The sequence below is a fragment of the Malaclemys terrapin genome, chromosome 6 (assembly GCF_027887155.1).
Source record: "Malaclemys terrapin pileata isolate rMalTer1 chromosome 6, rMalTer1.hap1, whole genome shotgun sequence".
In the NCBI taxonomy this organism is placed as follows: Eukaryota; Metazoa; Chordata; order Testudines; family Emydidae; genus Malaclemys; species Malaclemys terrapin.
In genome coordinates this window covers 13,648,676-13,671,175 of record NC_071510.1, presented here as the reverse complement: position 1 = coordinate 13,671,175, position 22,500 = coordinate 13,648,676, and the positions used below count along the sequence as shown (strand labels likewise).

Here is a 22,500-nt window from a genome sequence, read left to right as displayed (position 1 = left end):
GGAGGAATTGTCTCTAAGATCCTTTGGAAGTCCATCTGAGACAAAGCCACAGATCAAAGGCAATCATTTCTGTTGTCGCCTGGTTTTTAGATTGGGCCATTGGAGGATTTTTTTTAATTTAGGCTTCCATTGGAAAAAAAAATGTTGCCTTTTTCTGTCCCTGGTAAATCCTTGCTTGATGGCGTGCCATGGCATGGTATGGTATGGCAAAGCAAGGCAAGGGATAGCTCCGCGGTTTGAGCATTGGCCTGCTAAACCCAGAGTGCTGAGTTCAATCCTTGAGGGGGCCGTTTAGGGAACTGGGGTAAAAATTTGTCTGGGGATTGGTCCTGCTTTGAGCAGGGGGTTGGACTAGAGGACCTCCTGAGGTCCCTTCCAACCCTGATATTCTAAGGCACATGTTAGTGTAGCAGTGGGCACATTTTACTACTGCTTGAAGCCAGTGCCCCGTTAGAAATGGAGAATGAAATCCTGGCCCCATTGAAGTCAAGGGGACTTTTGCCACTGATTTGATTGGGGCCAAGAATTCACCCAGAGTGTTTTGAATGGTGCTGATGCAAATCCAAAGGAACTCCTCCTCCCCAGGTGTCTGCTCCTTCTGGCTCAGCATCCGCTCTGCTGTGTTGCCACGCAGCAATGGGAAAAAGAAAGATGCCATCTGAAGAAGCAGAGCCAACTCTCTCTGATTTGGATGATGAATCTGCAGATGGCTCGTTGTGGCTGTGGGGCTCATGTGCATTTTGCCTGGCAATTTATGTGACGTTTGTAGTGAACTGAAGCAGTTTGGTTACCAGGGCTGTACCAGCTGCTTCGGAGGCAGGGGTAAGGACGGCAGATGTGGAATAATCTGCCCCTCACATTAGGCCTCATCCTCATCTCTAATAGCTAGAGATTGGCCTAAACCCTGAATCATGAGGCTTAATATCCTTCCAAAATTTTTGTTAGCATTAGCTATGATAACTCTGGGTAGTCTTGTTATCTGTATGACTGCCCAGTCCACATGACCAGCAATCGGCAGTATTAGAACAAGCAGGAACTTAAAAAAAAAAAAAAAACCTGAATCGGACGATGCAGCCTATATTCCGGCCCCTTTGTAATGGAGATGTGCTTTTGTTTGCTTTGCATCTTTTTTTTTTTCTTTTCATCTCGTAGGTGATAATTGCTGCTCAGACTACATGCTTCATCCCTGAAATTAGAGATGGAAAAGACCTATTAGCTCATCCAACCAATTCCCTAGCCACTGCAGGATTCTTCACTGCAGAACGTTTTTCTAGTACTATCTGGTTTTAAAAGCTTGGGGTCTCTGCCACTCTCTTGGGAGACCATTCCAAGGCTAAATATATCTCGCTGGCGGGAAGGCTTCACTGATTTTTAGCCTCATTTTCCCTGTCTACATTTCATCCCATTACCCCTATTATTCCACCCCTCTTTGACATACTAAACAGAGCTTTCCTTACTTGGGGCCCGATTCCCCACTGCCTTGCATACACCATTGTCATCATATACACCTGAGCAAAGTGGGTGTAAAATGCTACTAAATCAAAATGGTATCCGTATATACCCAAGGGTAAGTGATGGCATAACATTCAAGTCAACGGAAAACCAGGCCTGTCACGTTTCCAGTCTCCAGATCCATGTAAACCATTGGCCTGTCCCCTTTAGTCATTGCTTAGGCAAGTTAGATATATTTAGCTCTTTTAATGTCTCCTTATGAATCCCTCCAGTCCCACTGATCATTGTATTGCTCATCGTGGCACTCCCTTATGCCAGTCGATATTGTTGTGGAGATAGCTCCAGAGGATCAGACTCCTACTAACTTATTTCATCATCTGGCTCGTTGTCAAAGTCCTTGTGGAATTCCTTTCTTACCATGCCAGGATATTTGGGGGGCGGGAGGGAGAACCACCTACGCTATCAGTATGTGTAGGTTAAGAAAAAAACGCAACCTGTGCACGTAGCTAGAATTGAGCCAGCTGAGATTTGTGAAAGCACTCAACTTTGGCCTAATTCTGCTCCCCGTGGGAGTTTTACCATCGACTTCAATGGCAGGAGCGTTAGGCCAGCACTCAGTGCTTTGGAAAACCCCACCCTTACTGCTTTTGTGATCGCTGCATTCTGGTTGAGGAGTTTTTGTACATCCAGTTGTAAGAGGAGTTGAGGTATCTCCACAGACATCCCCTTCTGGCAGAAGAGAACGGATATTTGACTTGTCGTTTCTCGTTCGTTTGTTTTTGATAGAGTTTGGAGGAGCCACCGGTGAATATATGTTACTGGTCCCCTCCCGTGCCTGATCTGTGGCTGTGGAGGAGTCAATCACAGCTCAAACTAGAGATCTTTAGCTCATGTTGCTGCTCACACTTTTAGTGCTGTTGGTCCCCAGTGTGTTATCCAAGATGGCGGCCATCACACATTTGCTCTTTTTTCCTCTGTTAGGAAGCAAACATGAGGGATAACATAAATGGTGGATTTTAAGCTTTGTAAGGCTCAGATTATGTGATTAACACCCAGGTGTGTGTAGGACACGGTGCAGAGCTGCACCCCCCTTCCCCCCCCGCAGAGGGAGCGCCAAGAGGGAATGCATATGTATGCTGCACAATCTCTTACAATCCTCCACTTTGAGAAACGGCCCGGCTTGGGTTATCCGTGGAGCTGTGACAGACAGCACTAAAAGCATGAGCCTCCCTCCCCTGAGTTAAAGTGTAAGGGTTGTTAGCTAGATACTGGAACAGACTGATTAACAGACTGCTGGAACAGACTGTGGACCAGCCACTAGAGGGGGACAGATGCTCACACTCTGCCAGTATGGGTTACACTTGCTCCCCCGGGCAACTCCATGGACCAGTGCAGGGAGTGAGGGGAAGCAGGGTCGTGTCTTGGCCTCCATCTCCTCTCTTTGGGGGTGGTTTGTAACACAGAGGCTGATAGGAGGGCGCAGGGCCTGCACTGCCCTGAGTGCAGGAGCTACATTTGTGTCCTGTCCTTGCATGGCATTGGGGAGGAGGAGGCAGATTGTATTGACCAAGCCAGACAGAAGTAGGTTAGTCCTAAACTCAAATAAATGCCTTTCTGTGCACACATCTGACGTGCCGTGTCTCTCTCAACTCCCTGCCTAGCTGCTTCTTCCTCCTTTGTGTAGCTTTAAAAAAGCAATGTTAGATGTCCAGGTCTAGATTGGTGATCCAATTGACTGCTTCAGGTAAAGCAGAGTGGATGGCAGAGATACCGTCAGGAGGATAGGATAGTTTGGGACATTGGTTAATGAGGTGTTCCGTAGTTTGAAGGCCGTGTCTGTAGTCACACATAGGATTGTGTCTCAGTCTCCATTAATGGGGGAGGTAAGCACATCTCCCATGTGATATGCGGCTGCAGTTCAAAGGGGATCATATTTTCCAGTGGAATGTAAAGCCACGAGTTTCTTTGTCTGGGTCCTTGAAGAGCTGTTTGTTTGGGATGTTGATGTCCATCCACCTTGCTTGCCACTGATCTTTGGGGGAAAACCCTGAGTCTTCAAGCTCTGTGCTGCAAGCCAAAAAAGTTTTTTCTGGATTTGACTCAGAATCTTGGTATGTTATTTAAATCTGCATCTTTTGGGTGGCCCTTGTTCTCTTGAACGTGAAGGGACTCCTGAAGGATTCTCCTGTCACAATGAATTTGGGGTGGGTGGATGCACAGCACAGGAAGTCAGGGTTGTGGCATTGATTTTACTGTGCCTAGAATTATCCATGTGGCATTGTTAATTTGAGTGATGCATGGGAGCTACTCATTGCCGATGTGAGTCTGAGACTATCAGGGCAGTGAGATTCTAACACACAAATTATGCTCCTAAGCCTGAATGTCAACTGTTGCAGTGGGGTCATGTCGTTGTTTATTTTTTTAAATAATAGTGGCGCTTGTACTCAATGGGTTGCTCAGTTTTGCTCTCTCTGTTCCAGACTGCCTGCTCAAATCAATAAGCGTTTTGTCCTCAGAGTCTCTTTCCCTCTGTTTATTATGTACCACAGAGGGAGGCCTGCCCAGTTTTGAATGTAAAGCCTTCAAGGTAGCATTCATATTCTGACTGACGGCCAATGTCTGTCCCAGCTGATTGGCCTCCCCGCTGTTTTCCCTGCGGTGGAGGAGAGAGTTCTAAAATTATTCCTAGATCCCAGAGAAAACTCTTGTCTTGATGTCCAAATGACCCACCATATCTTTATATCTTGACTCTGTAGAGTCTCACTCCTGAAAGCACTGGGCTGCCAGACCATGAAAGAAAAATTACAAAGAGATCTCCACATCTGTCTCGGGAGTTGTTCAGAATCACATCCCCTTGGGCCCCTTCAGATTGAGAGAGGCATGTGTGAAGATCTGCTCTGTACAGAGGGAAGTCAGGGAGCCCGTCACAGTTCCCTGACTCTCAAGTTTCCCTGACTCCAGTATAAATCAGAGCAGCCTATGGACGTGATTCTAACTTATGACAGCCAGTTGAGAATTGGTGGCATGCAAGAGTACTTTGCCTCACCCCATTGCACCTCTTCGTACTCCGTATACCGGGGTGAGGGGAGCAGATGGTGTAGGAGCCAGCTTTATGCTACATTAGGGAATTCTCTGCTGGCCAGTTAGGGCTAGAATGTGGGCACTTCACAGAACCTGAGCGGCACAAAGTGTCTGAAACAGGGAAAGAGAATGTGGCTCAGTGTAACTCTATAAACAATTGCTCTCAGACGTATACTGAACTGTGCAGAGCTGACTACCGGTGGGGCATATGCTGAGGAAGAAAGTGTATGCACAAACGGAAGTATAGATCCCATACAGAAATCCATGCTGTGGAAATGGCCTGGGCTGGATGTACTATGAACGCTTGTGCTTGTGTTCACCGGATGTCCTGTGAACATGAGCTGCATCTCATTGGAACAGTCCAACTAGAACAGAAGGAAAACTCAACAAAATCCAATAATTCTGCCTTGCTTGGAAATTTGTACTTAGGTGGGAGTACCATATGCAGAGGCACCTTAAAGCGACTCTTGGTGGGGCAACCTTGTTTCTTCTCATTCTTTGTTTAATACATTTAAAAAATGTGCCTGTAATTCTCAGGCTTCCAGTTGCCCTCTGCAAACTTACAAAAAATAGTGGAATTGTACAAGTGTAACTGAGGGCAAAATTTGTAGAATCTGTGCAATGATCATGTTCCAGAAGACAGACCGAATGCGCTTGACATTCAAGTTCCAGCGTGAATCTGCAGGCATGCCAATTAGAAAAACCATCACTTTACTTGCAAACTGAACAAATTTGATCTGGAAGCCAGCGAGACCTGAATGTCCCAATATAAATGACTATGCATGGGTGCAGTCTGTTGCAGGACCGGTCCCTAAAATTACTCTAAACTACTGTAATTTCATTAGACCAATTTTGCCATTTATTCCTGGAATTCAGAGTCCCCTTCTCCTACAAATTATGCCCTAACCGCTGACCGCACCTGCCATTCCTTTGTTGCAAGTAGCTTCAAAAATAAATGGAGCTTTAAACTGATTGGATATAAAGAAATGAGTACTTGCATTTCCCATTGGTTTCAGAAGAACCTGCAAGGCCCATTAATCAGTCTAAATTAAGATGAAGCATCTTCAGGTGATTGGATAGAGGCCAAAAATAGTCCCCCTTTTCCACCCAAGAACAGGCACGACTATTTCAATTAGATTAATTTCTAAAATCGGAAGGGATGAAAGGAGAGCTGGAATAATTGGCTTTTTAGTTAATTGCAAGTTAGAAGCAGAATCAGCTCCATTAATTGTGTACGATAAATTTGGTGGTGGTATTTACAAAGAGTGCACAATATTTTAAAGTATTTCTTAATGAATCCTGTAATCTGCCTCCCTCTCCTCCACCATGCACTGATAGTTCAATCACAAAAGAAGACAGCAGCTGTATCAGTTAGATGGTAAGGCAGCTTCATCCCTGTGATTTTACTGATTTTTTTTCATGCTGCGTTTTAAGAATTGTCACTCCAGGCAACATTGAGTTAGTGACATGCTAAACAATTTGGCAGGGATGTAAGCACCTCACAACGTGAACCTGCCCATCCATGATGACACTTAAACACCAGAGCTGAGTGAATACAACAAAACAGCCCTTGGGAACGATCCTTTGACTTCCACGTGATTCTTCACTTCCGCCATGTTTGTACCACTTTTTATTTGCTATGGCTGTTCTTCGGGGGTGAAAGTCACCCCAGGTGATGACGTGCACATAACAGGTGCATGTAATCTAATCTAATGTGATTTATACGGCTGACCATCCCTGTAGTACCTGGACACCTGCCACACCTGAACACCTTAGGGGCAGGGATAGCTCAGTGGTTTGAGCTTTGGCCTGCTAAACCCAGGGTTGTGAGTTCAGTCCTTAAAGGGGCTATTTAGGGACCTGGGTAAAAATCTGTCTGGGGCTTGGCCCTGCTTTGAGCAGGGGGTTGACTAGATGACCTCCTGAGATCCCTTCCAACCCTGATATTCTATGTAAAATCCATGGCAATAGTGAAGTCCTTGAGTGGACTACATGGAGTCTCTGGCACTTCTCCCCTTTTGGGGTCAAAACTCTGCTTGGGGGAGTGTTTATAATTTGGGGTCTTGGTTGGTGTTTAGAGTGTCTCTCGCGATGGCCCTTTACATAGTGGTGAATTTCACCTTGAAAGTGTGAAGAATAGTATTCACTCTTCAAAATGATCAGGGGGTTGGGGCACATGACTTACGAGGAGAGGCTGCGGGAACTGGGGTTATTTAGTCTGCAGAAGAGAAGAGTGAGGGGGGATTTGATAGCAGCCTTCAACTACCTGAACGGGGAGTTCCAAAGGGGATGGAGCTCGGCTGTTCTCAGTGGTGGCAGATGACAGAACAAGGAGCAATGGTCTCAAGTTGCAGTGGGGGAGGTCTAGGTTGGATATTAGGAAACACTATTTCACTAGGAGGGTGGTGAAGCACTGGAATGGGTTATCTAGGGAGGTGGTGGAATCTCCTAGGGAGGTTTTTAAGACCTGGCTTGACAAAGCCCTGGCTGGGATGATTTAGTTGGAATTAGGTCCTGCTTTGAGCAGGGGGTTGGACTAGATCTCCTGAGGTCTCTTCCAACCCTAGTCTATGATTCTATGAACTCTACTTGCTATTTTTGAACAGCACTACATGGGAATTTTATGATTGCTAATTTAATACCTACAAATTCTAGTTTTCCTTTAGTCCAGCATTTCTCAAACTGGACCCGCGGACCCCTGGGGGTTCCCAAGGATACTCCAGAGGGTTCACGGGCCCCACTGAGAAGCTTCTCCCCCTCCTTTCCTTCCCTCCCTCAACTCCTCCCCCTCCCTCCCAGCACACCGGGGAACAGGCTTCCTACCTACCCTGGCGCTGCACCACTCCCGGAATCAGCCAGCACGTTCCTGCAGCCCCTGGGGAGGGAGGGGCAGGGGGTCTCCAGACTCTGCCTCTGCCCCAAGCGCCAACTCCACAGCTCCCATTGGCCAGGAACTGTGGCCAATGGGAGCTGCGGGGGTGGTGTCTGCGGGCAGGGGCAGCACGCGGAGACGCGCTGCGCCCCTCTCCCCCCCCGCCTAGGAGCTGCTGCCAGAGGGATTTGCCAGTTGATTTCGGGAGCCACCCAAGGTAAGCGCTACCCGGTCAGAGCCCTCACCCATTCCTGCACCCCAATCTCCTGCCCCAGCCCAGAGCCCACATCCCACACCCAAACTCCCTCCCAGAGCACGCACCATGCACCCCCTCCTGTACCCCAACCCCCTGCCCCAGCCTGGTGAAAGTGAGTGAGGGTGGGGGAGAGCAAGGGAGGGAGGGGGGATGGAGTGAGCGGGGGCGGGGCCTCGGAGAAGGGAAGGGGCAGGATGGGGCCTTGGGGAAGGGGCAGGGCAAGGCTGAGCGGGGGGGTTGGGGGGGGTCCCTGAAAAATTTTACGTCAAAAGTGGGGTCCTTGGGTTGCTAAAGTTTGAGAACCGCTGCTTTAGTTTAATACAGGCATAGAGCCTGATCCTGCCTCTGGATCCAGCACACAGGCATTGATGTCAATAGAGCACTACGTAGGCATAGGAGTCCACGTGCACAGACCCAGTGGCAGCCTAAGGGCTTCTCTCCACATAGAAAGTGCATTGATTTAACAAAATCAGTTTGGGAGCTAGTTAAATCAATGCAATCTCTTGGTATGAATATTATGCATCTCGTTTAAGATCAGTTTAGCTTAATTTGACTTGTTAGACTTTGGCAAATGCTGCAGAAGGTCACTAGAGGCTTAAATTATTTTATCTTGGTCAAAGATCTGTATCATATTAAAATCTAGGCACTTTATAAAGAAGGGATTCAGCGATACTAAGGTGGGATTTTCTACAGAATTAAGTCATAGTAATTAACCTTTTGTCCTGGCTGGAGAATAAAGAGAATTCTAGCCACTTGCTTAAGAGTTAACACACGCAGGAAGCACCAGAAGAGAATCATACATTCTAGAATCCGAGTAATATGATTGGTGATTGCAATTGGCATTCTAGAGAGAAGACAGAAGGAGAGAGCTAGAGTTCAGCATCTGGCTGGTCTAGATTCGATAACCACAAAGCCCAGTCTACATTTAAACCCTACTTACCCAAAGAAATTGACCTATCAATGAAAATACATCTCAGCCATGAATCTCCTGGAACCAGTACTCAAACAATTTAACTGCTAATGTAAGCAGGACAAACCCATTTTCAGCACCACCACGGACAATAATCTTGTGCCATGCATCCACCAAGCCAATGGAACACTGTGATAGTGGTGAAAATGGTCCTTCCTTCACTAACCAATGTATTATTTCTGGGCTCTGATTAGAAGAGCAAAACAAATGATGAATAGGGAACAGCTAACAGCAAATAATGAGGAGTGAATACTATTGTTGCCCTCCGCTGGACTCGCTCCAGTTTGTCCACATCCTTTCTGCAGTGGGGGGCCCAAAACTGGACGCAGTACTCCAGATGTGGCCTCACCAGTGTTGAATAGGGGGGAATAATCGCTTCCCTCGATCTGCTGGCAGTGATCCTACTAATGCAGCCCAATATGCCGTTAGCCTTCTTGGCAACAAGGGCACACTGCTGACTCATATCCAGCTTCTCGTCCACTGTAATCCCCAGGTCCTTTTCTGCAGAACTGCCACTTAGCCAGTCGCTCCCCAGTGATGGTCATGCCCAGTCACAGCATAGTCTAGTGGATAGAGCATAGGACAGGGCGTCAGGAGCCCTGAGTTCTAGCTGTTCTGTTGCCACTGAGCTTTGTGTGACCTTGGGCAAGTCACGTCACCTCCCTGTGTCTCTGTTTTCCCATCTTACCTTTTGTTTTTTGTGTTCATTTAGATTGGAAGCTTGTTGGGGTAGGAACCGCCTCTTACTATGTATATGTAACGCCCCTAGAACAATCGGGCCCTGATCCTGACTTAGGAATTTAGGCACTACTGTAATACAAATAATAATTATTAATAATGCAAATTTATTAAAATGGTGTGACTGCTCATTCAGAGCCACTCTGCCGCACATAAACTTCAATTTTTGTGACCTGTCAGTGAAATGGGGATTCAACATGTGCAGGTTAGGAATTGGGTCTGTTTCATTATCCAAAACGATTCTTGTTGGAATGAAAGAGGAGTTGCAAAAGGTGTGGATTGTAAACAAAGTCATGTCTGAGAGAAAACCGGCTAGCACAAAAAATGGTTATCATTTAAAGCAGACTACCAACCAAACTTTGCAGGAGTTGAATACAAAATTAGACCAATTTACAAATAAGCACACAGGAAGGAAAAAAACCCAGAACAGCACTGATTTGCACCATTGTTGCCAATCCCAGTAAAAAATCTGGGGCTGAATGAGCACAGACTTAGGTCCCTACAGTGAAGTCAGTGGGACTCTTCAGAGAAACAAGGTTCCACCTGCATGGACCAGTTGCAGGACAGGGGCCCTACCAGCCATCTCAGCCTGATAGGTGAGCACTACATTTCAGGGTTGGTAGTCACCAAGTAGATGCTATGCTCAGATATTTCAGTGATGAGCATAGCATAAGAACCTAGGTCAATAGCACTGGTTTTGTGGATAGAGGATTTCACTCTTCAGGGCGGTTGATCCAGCACCTTTAACAAGCAACACAAGATTTTCCTAACAGAAATATCCATTTTATAAGACTGCAAGGAAAGCCAAAATATTCAATCGGGGCAACACAGGCTTTAATTGAAAAAAACAAATATGGATAATCAAAGCCTCCTAAAGCATGAACTGGTGATTTGTTGATTTAAGCCACAGCAGCCATCAGCGCTTATTTTATCCGCTACTCCAGAAATATACCGGATCAGCTCTTGTAGTATTTCCTTACAGCCATGTCTCTCGTGCTATGTCATGTGCTAAAGTAAAAGGCTTGAAAAACACTTGACTGTGCCTTTTAAAAATCCTTCTGCTGGACATAACCTACAGTGTTCCATTTATTAGAATTTTCTCTTCTTTCCTCCTTGACTTCCTCTCCCCCTCCCCCACCCCACCATGACAGATCCCTGTGGTAATAAAACCTTTTCGGCCTGAGGTGTTTGCCTTCGTGGTTCTCTTTTCTCTGACTGCCTTTTAGTTAATGTTCAGTTTGCTCATATATATATTCCATGGCTCTGCCTGTTTTCCCAGGAGATGCTAGACAATAACCTCCCACACTGCAGTTGAAGGGCTTTCTGAAAATGTATGTGAGGGGAATTAGGCAAGATGAGAACTAACTAATGCTAATTAATTCACAGCTTTTGTGTTATTCAACTACACTACCTTGTTTAAAGAGTAGAAGCACCTCACATAATGCCAGTGCTAGGGTAATATTAATATTCCCTTCCTGTAGGTCTGACCAAGTCACCTCACACTGCAGTGTTCACGCTCTCGCATTAAAAGGTCAGAGCTAGTGGTATCTTAACAAGTTTTTCCTAGTTAACAATCAGGACAAAATGACGATAAAAATGGAGATGGTGACACTAGATGCTAATGAAAGATATCCGCTATCGTTTGTACAGAGAAGCTTTCCTTGAGAGGTGGTGAGATGCATAGATATAGGCCCAAATTCTCTCCATGCCAATATCTAGTTCTGGCTCCCTGATTCCCTGGGCTGATCTGTGCCATCTCTGATCACAGCGTAGGCGGGAGCAGCCTAGACTAGCTGGCAATGGCCTCCAAGGAATCATATGCCATCTGGGGACAGATCGAGTGCGGCATATTTCAGCCATAACCCACCCTACCACTGTCCTGCCCCCTTTGTCAGAGCCAAATGTGGAGGAGAGGCGAAAAGGCTGGCTATGTCAGCTCTGTGTCAGCTGAGAGGTCCCCCATAGGGAGAGAATTCTCAGATTGGCTGCTTTCTTGTCTCTTTGAGTTTCCAGAACAACATCAAATGGCCAGAATGCAGGAGAGAATCTGGCCCATAAAATACATTTCTTTTCCATAGGCAAATTATTGTCGTAACAAACTCACTGATGGTGAACAGTAAGTTTGCAAGAACCGTCATAAACATGACATATTTCTGATATCATTGCAAGGGCTGTGGCATTCAATTAGGCAGAGCAATGGTGCTACAAAGGACCTTCAGCTTCCTTGCTATAATCTAGTCAGTTTCTTAACACTCATGATCTAAATTCTTCTGAACCTAATTAAATGTCTCACAGCACTCTACTTCCATTTAAAACACCCACCTCCTTACTGTTTTCCATAGTATACCTATGGAATCGAAGGCAAGGCGTTAAGTCATAGGGTACTGGATTGACAAAATCAGGTTATTATTATGCTCTGGCTGCACTGGCCAGGGAAACAGTATTAATGCCATCCTTAAACATGGTCATTGCTAGAAAGGTGATGGCAGGATTTCAGTAGTAATGATGCACACAATGCTTGTAATTCAGTAAGAATTCTTCCTTAACCTATCATCCCATCAAACAATCCCCAAAGCCATTTAGAACAGAAATAACTCCTGCACGCCTGCCCAGTTAGGAGCAGAGCTAGGTGAAATATGGATTTTTTTTTGTTTGTTTGCTGGCAATTCCAAAAAATAAAACGAGAAAATAGAAGTGTTGCAGCTCAAACTGAAAATGAAATTTTCTGACAAATTGAAAAATAAAATTGTTTTGGGTCAAACAACACGTTTCATTTTGATTTGGGGCATTATTGTACTTTTAAAAAAAAAAAACTAAAATTAAAAGAAATTGCAAAATAAAGTTACATTTAATAGAAAATTGAAACGTTTTAACCTGAGAAATTGAAACGTTTTGATGGGTTTTTGTTGTTGTTGTTGTTGTTGTTTTTTTACTGAATCGGTTTGGTGAAATTGCTGTGAATGTGTGAACTTTTTCAGCATTATCGAATCTGCATTGTTTGCTGGAAAAAGTTTTAGTCAAAAAATTTCATCCCGCTTTAGTTAGGAGTTCATAGGAGCAATGATTATATCAACTCCCCATCCCAGTGCCTTACCATCCCTCTCTCAAAGTAGACAGACCATGTGGAGCAAGTCTCTGTGCAAGTGAAGTGGCATCATCCTATGAAAATTTGCCAGGAGTTGATGCTACTTAAACCAGCCCTTACCCCCATACGTGCCTTGCCAAAATCCACAGTGCCCCAGTAACTGGGAATTGAAATGGAAGAGCTTCTTTGGGTTCAGAGTGCTGAGGGTGGGATTGTGTCCCGTGATACCCTGGCTATTTCTTAATGTGGTTAGAGTTTCCATTCCTCTCATTTCCTTTGCATTGTCCTGTGTGAGTGTGTGTGGTAGGGGACTGGGCAGCTCTCTGGCGACTGTGGGTTTTTTTCTTTGGTTTATACCACTGCCTAATGCTGATCTCTAAAGCCATTTTAAATCTCTCTTGGCACACCCCCAGTTAAGTCTCCCATTAGAGTTCTTTTCTCCATACATTGTGTATAGTGAAGAGATCAAACGTCTCAATGCAGATTGTTACCAGGTTATGTTCAATTAAAATTACAATAGTCAGTTACCGGATTTGCCCGTTACTTTGGGGTATGCTCATTTTTTCAGGTGACTCTTCTGAGAGGGTGGGGTCGGGGTGTTCTGTAATTCTGTCAATGTACTGCTTGTGTCACTTGTGTTTTTATATGGAGCTCTACTTCTCCCTGCTGCAAGTCCCCTCCCAATGGAGCTATCCTGCAGGACCTAGGTTCCCTAGGGCTAGGTTCCTCCAGCCCCAGAACCGGATGCGCGCGCACGCACACACACATATATTAACAGAGCAAGTCCGAGCAGACTGGATTAATCAGCACTGTCAAGCTGACCCCTTATATATCTTTGGACTCACTGGGCTAGAGGAAGCAGCACTTTCAAGCTGCCTCTCCTTATATGCCCCTGGGCTCCATGAACTGTGTCAAGCAGCATTTTCAAACTGTTACTCTTATGCATCCCAGATTCAGCACGTCCCTATCCCCACTCTCACATCACAGTGGTACTGGCAGTAACCTACTCGATGAGCAAACCCCACAGTATTTTGGGCGCTGCAGGGATCTTTAGCTTAGGTAAAAGAAGCGTTGCTGTAGAGTGAATGGGGGAAGCTAAAAACACAGAAGAGTTAAGTTCAGCAAGAGAGAGAGAAGCAACCAAGTTAGCCATAAAAGTTATTTATTGAATAATAGTGATAACTACACAAGGAAGGCTAAACCAACATAACATACGTTATTAAAGATTAATACCTAAGGTAGAAAGGAAAACAGAGAGAGAGAAAGAGGGCGGCGATCTCACCGCTCCATGAGGCTTGAACTGGTTGGGGTTCCCAGGTGATGGTGGTAGCTGAGGGTCCTGAGGGCAGGAGACAGGCAGAGTCTCAGCACGATCAGTCAGGAGAAGATGGAGTCCCAGTGGAACTGATGCATAGTTTGGATCTAAGCATCAGAACCCTGACTAGAGGGTGAGTAGGGATTTTTGTAGAGAAAATACAATTGTTCAAGGGAGAACACTAGATTTGTTTATAGGTGAGCTGATGACTCAAGGGTTTTCTTTAGACTAGACAATAGGCGCTGATCACTCTTGGCTATAGGTGGTGGTTTCTTCCAGGGAGCTCACAATGCAACTAGTCTGCTTCGGTATTTTGGATATCAATCAAGGATTCATTACTAGAATTGGTCTGATAACTGCTGAGCTGGGTGTGTGCGGGCATAAGTTCATTAACATCTGGAGCAGAGCTTCCCATGATGCAGTGCTTCCCTGCTTTTTCTGATCCCAGAGTTCAGTGCGGTTCTCTGTTCTCCATTCTGTATGCAAATTGAGATGTCTCCCTGTCCCATCTTTCATGCAGATTGGGCTAGGGGAGTTGTCTCTGTTCTTCATTTTGTATGCTAATGGAGATGTCTTAATCTTGTCACCCTTGTCAGGAGGGGTCTAGGTATGTCTCCCAACGCCCTTCACTGCTCTCTGCAAGTTTTTTCCTCTGGTGGGTTCTGGTTTAAGCAGAGGCTTGGGGTGGGGGTGGTGGGGTCTTTCATGAGTCAGGCTGGATACTGCACCCTTGTTCCCCAAGAACACAGAGCTTGTGTTCTTATCAAGTCAGCATTTCAAAGTAATGCTTAGCAGGAAGGGGTTTTGTGGTTTAAATTACTAATTAACCTTGGGCCAAAAGTACTTTCCAGAAAGGGCCCAATCCTTCACTGCCGATTGTGTGGTGCTTACTCCCACCGAAGTCAATAGTTTTGCCTGAGTAAGCTGTGCTGGCATGTTAAATTGGACATATTTGCCCAGATAAATCTCTTGCTCATCCACAGAGTGGCTTTCAGGTCACTGTAAACCCATCTTATTTTAAAATACAATTTCACCATTTATTTAGCATAAAACATAATTTAAACCATTTATGACTCAGGCAGTACAATCACTTCTGCGCTGGATTGTGATCTTGCAATCTGCTCTGAGTTAAGGAGCAGTGCATGGTTGCACTGGTCCAGAAGCAGAGAAAGGGTCAAATTGTGATTGAGATTTTGATCCTGCTTCCTCCTCGCTCAATGGGAGATGTAATCTGCACCCTAAACCCTAAACCTGGTGACCTCTGTCTGAGTCACACTCTCACCTCCCAGGCTGCTCCAGGGACTATGCAGCAAGACACTGGGCAGGTTGTAAAACTACAATCTAGCGCTTAATATTCTGCTCCTCCTTTTCTCTGCTTGCTACATGAGCTTGCCATGATATTCTCCAGGCTGTATTAAATGAAGAACTTTCAGTCGAATGTCACTTACTCTACATATTTGTCTCTCTCTTTCAGCCTGGTAAAGTTTTGGACAGTGCTTTCCCAAGAGGTGTGATGAGAAATGGCTTTAGGAAACACCCAGCGAAGTTATTCCATCATCCCATGTTTCATCTTTGTCGAGGTGAGTGCACTGCACAGATGCTGCAGGAGTTTGTGTCATGCTGTGATGAAGCTGGGACAAAAACAGCTGAACCCTGTAAGAATGAAGAGTAGCAAGTCAGCAGTTGTGAAATGTATCCTGTTTTGATAAAGAAATGACACGGATTGTATATCATACGTGAACACAGCTTTCTTATTTATCAAGGCATCAGGGCCAGATTGGTCTCGCATTACAATCCCACAATGGGATATAAGCGGATCCCCCATCCCTCCCTTACTGCCCTAGATAGGTTTGTCAGACTTCAGATGCAGGTGCAGAAGAATGAGCAGGTGCTGCATTCTAAGTGAGTCCATCCCTGGAGCGGGTGAGTAGGGACTAGAGGGAGCGTTGGTTCTCCCTGCCCAACTCACTGGTTAGCATAGCTGATCTAGGAGGAGGTGTTATCATTTATTGCTGTAAGTGGCCATTGCCCTCTGGAGCAAGAAGAAAGTGAGGGAAGAATTGTTATTTATAGGGGTGTCTCTGAGGCATACAGTCCCTAGAGCTACCCCAGGTTGATGCAACATAGGCACCAGCCCTTGCTCAGGGTAGTGAATTAATTCTCAGCCTAGCCCAGTAGTTCAACTCTTACTGCAATCAGAGAGCATTCATTCAGGCGAATGGTCCAGTGGGAATCTAGTGAGGTGCTTCTACGGTTTAAACATGGTGGTGGAGTCAGGTGATACAACAGTTGTGAGTTAACTAATGTTGAAGTCATGTGAGTGAATGCTCACTTAATTTAAGTAAGGGATCGGACAACCAGGGCCTTTGTTTGTTGGGTATGGAGTTGGTTTTCTTTTATGAGCCTGGCAGGTTCTTTATTAGTCGTTTATTCACTCTAGTGAATTTGTTTCCTGTTATGATCAAAATAAATGAATACAAAAACCTCTTGCTCCCTCCTCCTACTAGGAGGTAGGTCACATCTCAACCTGCGGATCTGGATTTGGGTTATTTTTCAAGGAAACTTTGGTCAAAAGTTTGTCTGGTGAGAGCTATACAGTTAAAGAGTCAGAGGCATCCCCTATTGCTGTGTAATTCATACCCCCACACCTGTTGTACCTTAATCCTAAATTGTCTTGGTCTTAAGCCCTGGTCTACACTACAAGTTTAGGTCGACTTTAGCAGGGTTAAATCGAATTAAGCCTGGACACGTCCACACGACGAAGCCCTTTCTTTCGACTTAAAGGGCCCTTTAAACTGATTTCTTTACTCCACCTCCGACGAGGGGATTAGCGCTAAAATCTGCCTTTGCGGGTCGGATTTGGGGTAGTGTGGATGGAATTCGACGTTATTGGCCTCCGCGAGCTATCCCACAGTGCTTCATTGTGACCACTCTGGACAGCACTTTCAACTCAGATGCACTGACCAGGTAGACAGGAAAAGCCCCGTGAACTTTTGAATTTCATTTCCTGTTTGCCCAGCGTGGAGAGCACAGGTGACCACGGAGGGAGGGAGAAGCAAATGAATACAGAACAAATCTGGTCCATCTATTTTTTACATCTTAAGCTGGCAGCAGACGGTGCAGCATGACTGATAGCCATCGGCATCTTCTGGGTGCTTGGCAGAAGATACTGTACTACGACTGCTAGCCATCATCGTCAAGACGGTTCAATAGGACTGCCAGCAGGACTGAGTCTCCAGGAGACAAAGCATGTCTGCCCAGGTGCCTATGATTGAACTGGAGTACGACAATGACGGATACCAGTCGTAATACATCATCTACTGCCAAAAGGCAAGGGGCTGCTGTTGTATGCAATGCAGCCCCACGTCTGCCAGCACCCACATAGCCGATGACGGCTACCAGTCATACTGCACCATCTACTGCCAAAAGGCAATTAGCTGCTGCTGTGTAGCAATGCAGTCCCACGTCTGCCGGCACCTAGAGGACATATGGTGACGGTGAGCTGAGCTGAGTTGAGTGGTCTCCATGCTTGCCGTGGTATGTTGTCTGCACAGGTAACCCAGGTAAAAAGGCGCGAATCGATTGTCTGCCGTTGCTCTGACGGAGGGGGAGGGGCCTGATGGCATGTACCCAGAACCCCCCGCAACACTGTTTTGAATCATCAGACATTGGGATCTCAACCCAGAATTCCAATGGGCGGTGGAGACTGCGGGAACTGTGGGATAGCTACCCACAGTGCAACGCTCCGGAAGTCGACGCTAGCCTCGGTACTGTGGACGCGGTCCTCCGGCTTCATGCACTTAGAGCATTTTATGTGGGGACACACACAATCGACTGTATAAAACCGATTTCTATAAAACCGGCTTCTATAAATTGGACCTAATTTCGTAGTGTAGACATACCCTTGGTCTTTGTGTTCTGTGGGACTGATCCAGCTCCCACTGAAGTCAATGAAGGGACCTTCCATTGCATGGAACCAGGGCCTTTGTTTGCTGGGTATGGAGTTTGTCTGAGGCCCCATGCAAGCAAGGAGGCTTGCTCTCCATAGTGCAAGGATAGTAACCTCTACAAAGGGAGATAGGATAGCTAGAGCATGTGATTGTAATAGGTACCTCTCTTGGCCTCACACATCCAGCACTGTGCCTTCTGCTGCTAAGGGAGAGCTTCTCTGCACCCACTCCCTACCTTCTGTTTCCCAGAGGTTGCCCTGAGAGTGCAATCAATTGCTCTATGGGCCTGATCCAAAGCCCATTGAAGTCAAGGAGTGTCTTCCTATTGCCTTGAATGAGCTTTGGTTAGCCGCTCTCATCAGCAGAAATCAGACTGGCTGAAGAAAGTACTAGCTGTATAGGTATGGGACATAATCACATGGGCCAAGGCTGATTAACCAATTGTTATGGAAAAATGTTGCAAAACCATTGTAGAAACAGAGTAGTACATCTCAAGAGGTGGAGTTATAGCAGACAGCAATATCTAGTGAGTGGTTTAAGGCAACTGACCCTCAGTTGTGTCTTACGTTTGTCCTTAGGGATTTATCACTGACCTAATACCCACATTTTCAAGGAATATAGAGGTCTGTCTCCTGTGGAAACAAGACCAAATTTCTTAGGAAACCTCAAACACAGGAAAGGACAGAAATCCATATATCATTATTTCATTCATCCCCCAAATCACTTTTTTTTCCAAATGCGTGTAAGAAATACCAGAAAGGTGAGAAATAAGATGTTTCAAATTTATAGCCTGAATCATCTCTGAAGAATTTTAGCCCTCTAATGTGTGAATGATGAGTCTGAGGGTAACAGAGTCAACAGAGTTATAAATTGGCATATAGACAAGGCTGAGGTGAACATAAAAATAAATCAAGTGCCAGGAGGAAGGGAAGATCATTGTTCACTGCCTGAGCATACTTCCCCTGTCCTTTGGCACGCTAGATGTGATGACAACAGTCAATTTTTATTAAGAAACAGACGCAAAGACAGAGAACCTGTGTTAAAATGGATGTTCTCTGCTGGCGTTCGGTAATGCCGGCTCTTCCCATGGACTATGCTTCATCTTTTACTCGTTTGCCTTTCTGGAAAAGTGATATAGATTGTCCATGTCCAGCGCAGCAGAATTGGAATCTGAAGGCTATTTCTATTTATCCCAAGTAGTATCGATCTAACCAGCGCTTAGAATTTGATTTCCCACTGGGAAGGCAGAGCAGATGGACAGCAGCCCACTCACTCTGAGAAGCCACTACAACTCTGAATAAGTTTCACTGAAAGTGTTTTGCTTTTCAAGCTGCTAGGAGTCTGTTGGTTGTTGGAGATCATTTCAAATGTGCCTTCAAGAGGCTACACTTCATGGTAAGCTCTATACTAGTTAGTCTTTGTAGCACCGGGCCCCATGTCGGTAATTTGATAGTAGCCCTGAACCAGTGATTCTCAGCATTTCTTGGTGACTTGAGGAAAGCTGGCTGATTAAAATGGGGCTTCTCCTCCTGCTTGTTTCCAGCTGCTAAATCACATTGAGGGCAGCTAGAAACACATTGTGTGATTTCCTAATCGTTCTTTTCCATGTTTAGCAATTGCTGATAAAACAGTGGTGTTATGTGATCACAAATGAGAGGAGAGATGGCCCACAATCCGTATTATCATCATTGATATTCCTGGGTTACCAAGCGAGGTGGTGGAATCTCCATCCTTAGAGGTTTTTAAGGCCTGGCTTGACAAAGCCCTGGCTGGGATGATTTAGTTGTTGTTGGTCCTGCTTTGAGCAGGGGGTTGGACTAGATGACCTCCTTGGGTCTCTTCCAACCCTAATCTTCTATGATTCTATGTTGAACCTAGAGCCCCCAACTGAAATTGGAGCCTCAGTGTGTTAGGTGCTGCACAGACACAGTAAGAGACAGCCCCAGCTCGGGAGAGCTTACAATTCAAATAGGCAAGGCAGATGCAGGGAAGGAGAAACAGAGGCTCAGAGAGATTAAACAATTTGCCCAAGGTCACACATCAGCTCAGTGGCAGAGCCAGGAAGAGAACCCAGGTTTCCTGTGTCCTAATTCAGAGGCCTATCCACTGGATCCCACTGCCTCTCTCACTGATCTTCCTAATAAGGTTCTGTCCACTCACTGATAAAGTTTAAACACCTTGACCCAAAACTTATTTTCAATTCCTGGCTGAGCTGAGCACCAAAATTTCATGCCAGTACATTTTTGCTCACAATGAAACTTGGTCTTGCCTCAGTGCAGGGGGCTGGACTTGATAACCCCTTATAGTCCCTGTCATGGTTCAAGTGTGCCCTGTCCCCTCTTGCCTTGGGATTGTGTGGACTAATGGTAAAATCAATATGGCCGCTCTTGCTCTTTCAAGGTTGTGTAGCCCAAAGGCCAGAGTCATGGTGACAGCCCCTATGGCCTGAGTCAACATGGCTTCCTGGTTCGGCTGGGGTGCATCGCCTAGTGGTCAGCGTCAGTGTGGCCGCCTGGCTCAGCAAGGCCTAGCGGGAAGAGTCAGTAGGGCTGTTCTCAGAGCTGCATGGCCCAATGGCCAGAGTCAGTAAGATTGCCCTCTCTCAGGGCTGCGTGGCCTAGTGGTCCAAGTCAGTATCACTGCCCCTTCCGTGGGGCTGCATGACCTAGTGGCCTGTTAGGGGAGTGGGCACCACCCTTGGGTGGGTGGCGGCCGGTTGGGGGGACCCGGGCCCTCCCTGCTCCACCTGGTTCCCTCCCACAAGCCCCGTCACAGTCCCTTCCAGCTGGGATTCTGTGATTCTGCTCTACAACATCAGCTGTACAATGCTCTCCGGTTTAGACAAGCTTAAGACTGAATATGAAAGTATTAGACACACACAGTTTTGATATTTTAAATATCATCCTGCTTATGATGATATTTGACAGTTTTTTTATAATTACGATGGTTATTCAGACTTCCATTTTCAACACCATTTTCTTAATCCTATTTTTCTCCACTCAGCTCACTTATCTTAGCAGTTAGTTATTATAAAACCTGACCTGAAGATGAATGGCTCATTGTAAGGACTTTCCCCCCCGGGCTGACTTTTCCAAATTCCTTTATAAATTCAGATTGTGGACATTTAAATAAAGAGGTAACATGCAACATCTAATCTGTAATGACAGAAATGTTAAATCAACATTTCAATCCCTAATTAGAAAAGCTATGTCACATTAAAGGCTAAAGAAGTCTTGATTAAAATAATTCTCAGTGACTTATCAAATCTATGTCTGTGTCTAAAATATTCAAGGCAAGTATCTTGATCGTTCCTTTTTATTGTGTTGTATCAGATATCATTATGTTTTGCCATGCAGTGCAGCATATATTTCCAAATATTATACGACAGGAACTGCCATGATTATTTATTATTGGGGGGAGGGATAGCTCAGTGGTTTGAGCATTGGCCTGCTGAACCCAGGGTTGAGAGTTCAATCCTTGAGAGGGTGATTTGGGGATTTAGTTGGGGATTGGTCCTGCTTTGATTTGGACTAGATGACCTCCTGAGGTCCCTTCCAACCCTGATATTCTGTATTAGATGTTATATTATATACATACTCAAAGGATATGGGAAATAAAGAGGAGTGTTCGCTCTTGTGTATGCAAATCTTGATGGTATTGATCAATTTTTATTTAAGAAAGAGATAGGGAATACTTAATCTGTCTCAGGTTTTCTATGTTGCTTGCTAATGCAGGACCCCTGGGGCTGGTTGCTGCCAGTGTAAATGAGAGTAGCCCCCAGGATGCTGTAGTCCAGCACTGGGGGGGACAGAGGGTGCACAGAGGCTGCAACAGGAGCAGGGCAGTGCAAAGGTGGGTTTAACGCCAATTTTGCTCACACAGCGCTGGTATTCAGTTTGTGGCGAGCTGGGGATCTGACCGTACAGCTCATGGGCCTTGGTCCTGCAAGCTATTGAAGGCTGCTAACAGAAATGCAGAGAGCCAACGCACGAGGGCTTATTTGCTCAGGAGCTTCCAGAGGGATATGTGCACAATGGGCTACTGGGTTTGAAATGAGCTCTGTAAGGAGGGAGGCAAAGTGAGTGGGGCTGGAGATAGGGTTTGTGCCTTGGCCACAGCCTTACATGTATTATCGTGAATGCAAATAGTGGATAGCAGCTATTTTTAGGATTTCCATTGACTCCTATTGCAAGCCAAGACTGTTGGCTACTCAGGTGTGCTCATGTGTCTCACCCTCTGGACTCTGAAATGAGGGACAACACACCTTGAACTGAGGGACTCAGACTTTATGGCCAGAAGGGACCATCATGGCCATTTACTCTGACCTTCTGCACGTTGCAGGCCACAGAACCTCACCCACCCACTCCTGTAACAGACCCCTAACCTCTGGCTGAGTTACTGAAGTGCTCATATCGTGATTTAAAGACTTTAAGTTATAGAGAATCCACCATTGACTCTAGCTCAAACCAGCGAGTGACCCGTGCCCTATGATGCAGAGGAAGGCAGAAAAAAGACCAGGGTCTCTGCCAATCTAACTTGGGGGGAAATTCCTTCCCAACTCCAGTTAGGGTGATCAGATAGACCTGAACATGTGGGCAAGACCCACCAGCCAGACACCTGGGAAAGAATTCTCCCTAGTAACTCAGAGCCCTCTCCATCTGATGCACCACATAATATGGGAGACATATTTTTTGTTGAACACACTGTTTTATTTGAAAAATAAATAAATACAAGAATCCAAATATCCTGGAACTTCTTATAATGAAACTAAACAATGATTC

General features: G+C 45.7%; 1 protein-coding gene across 4 annotated transcripts in view; it reads left to right on the top strand.

Annotated features, from left to right (window-relative positions):
- PLPPR1 (phospholipid phosphatase related 1) overlaps positions 1–22,500 on the top strand; it is a 201,517-nt gene that overhangs the window by 62,459 nt on the left and 116,558 nt on the right. For all 4 annotated transcript variants that reach the window (XM_054032378.1, XM_054032377.1, XM_054032374.1 and 1 more), the window contains exon 2: positions 15,244–15,349. In XM_054032378.1, coding sequence (XP_053888353.1) covers positions 15,290–15,349 — 60 coding nt within the window. In that variant the 5' untranslated portion in view covers positions 15,244–15,289. The remainder of the gene's footprint in view (positions 1–15,243; positions 15,350–22,500) is intronic.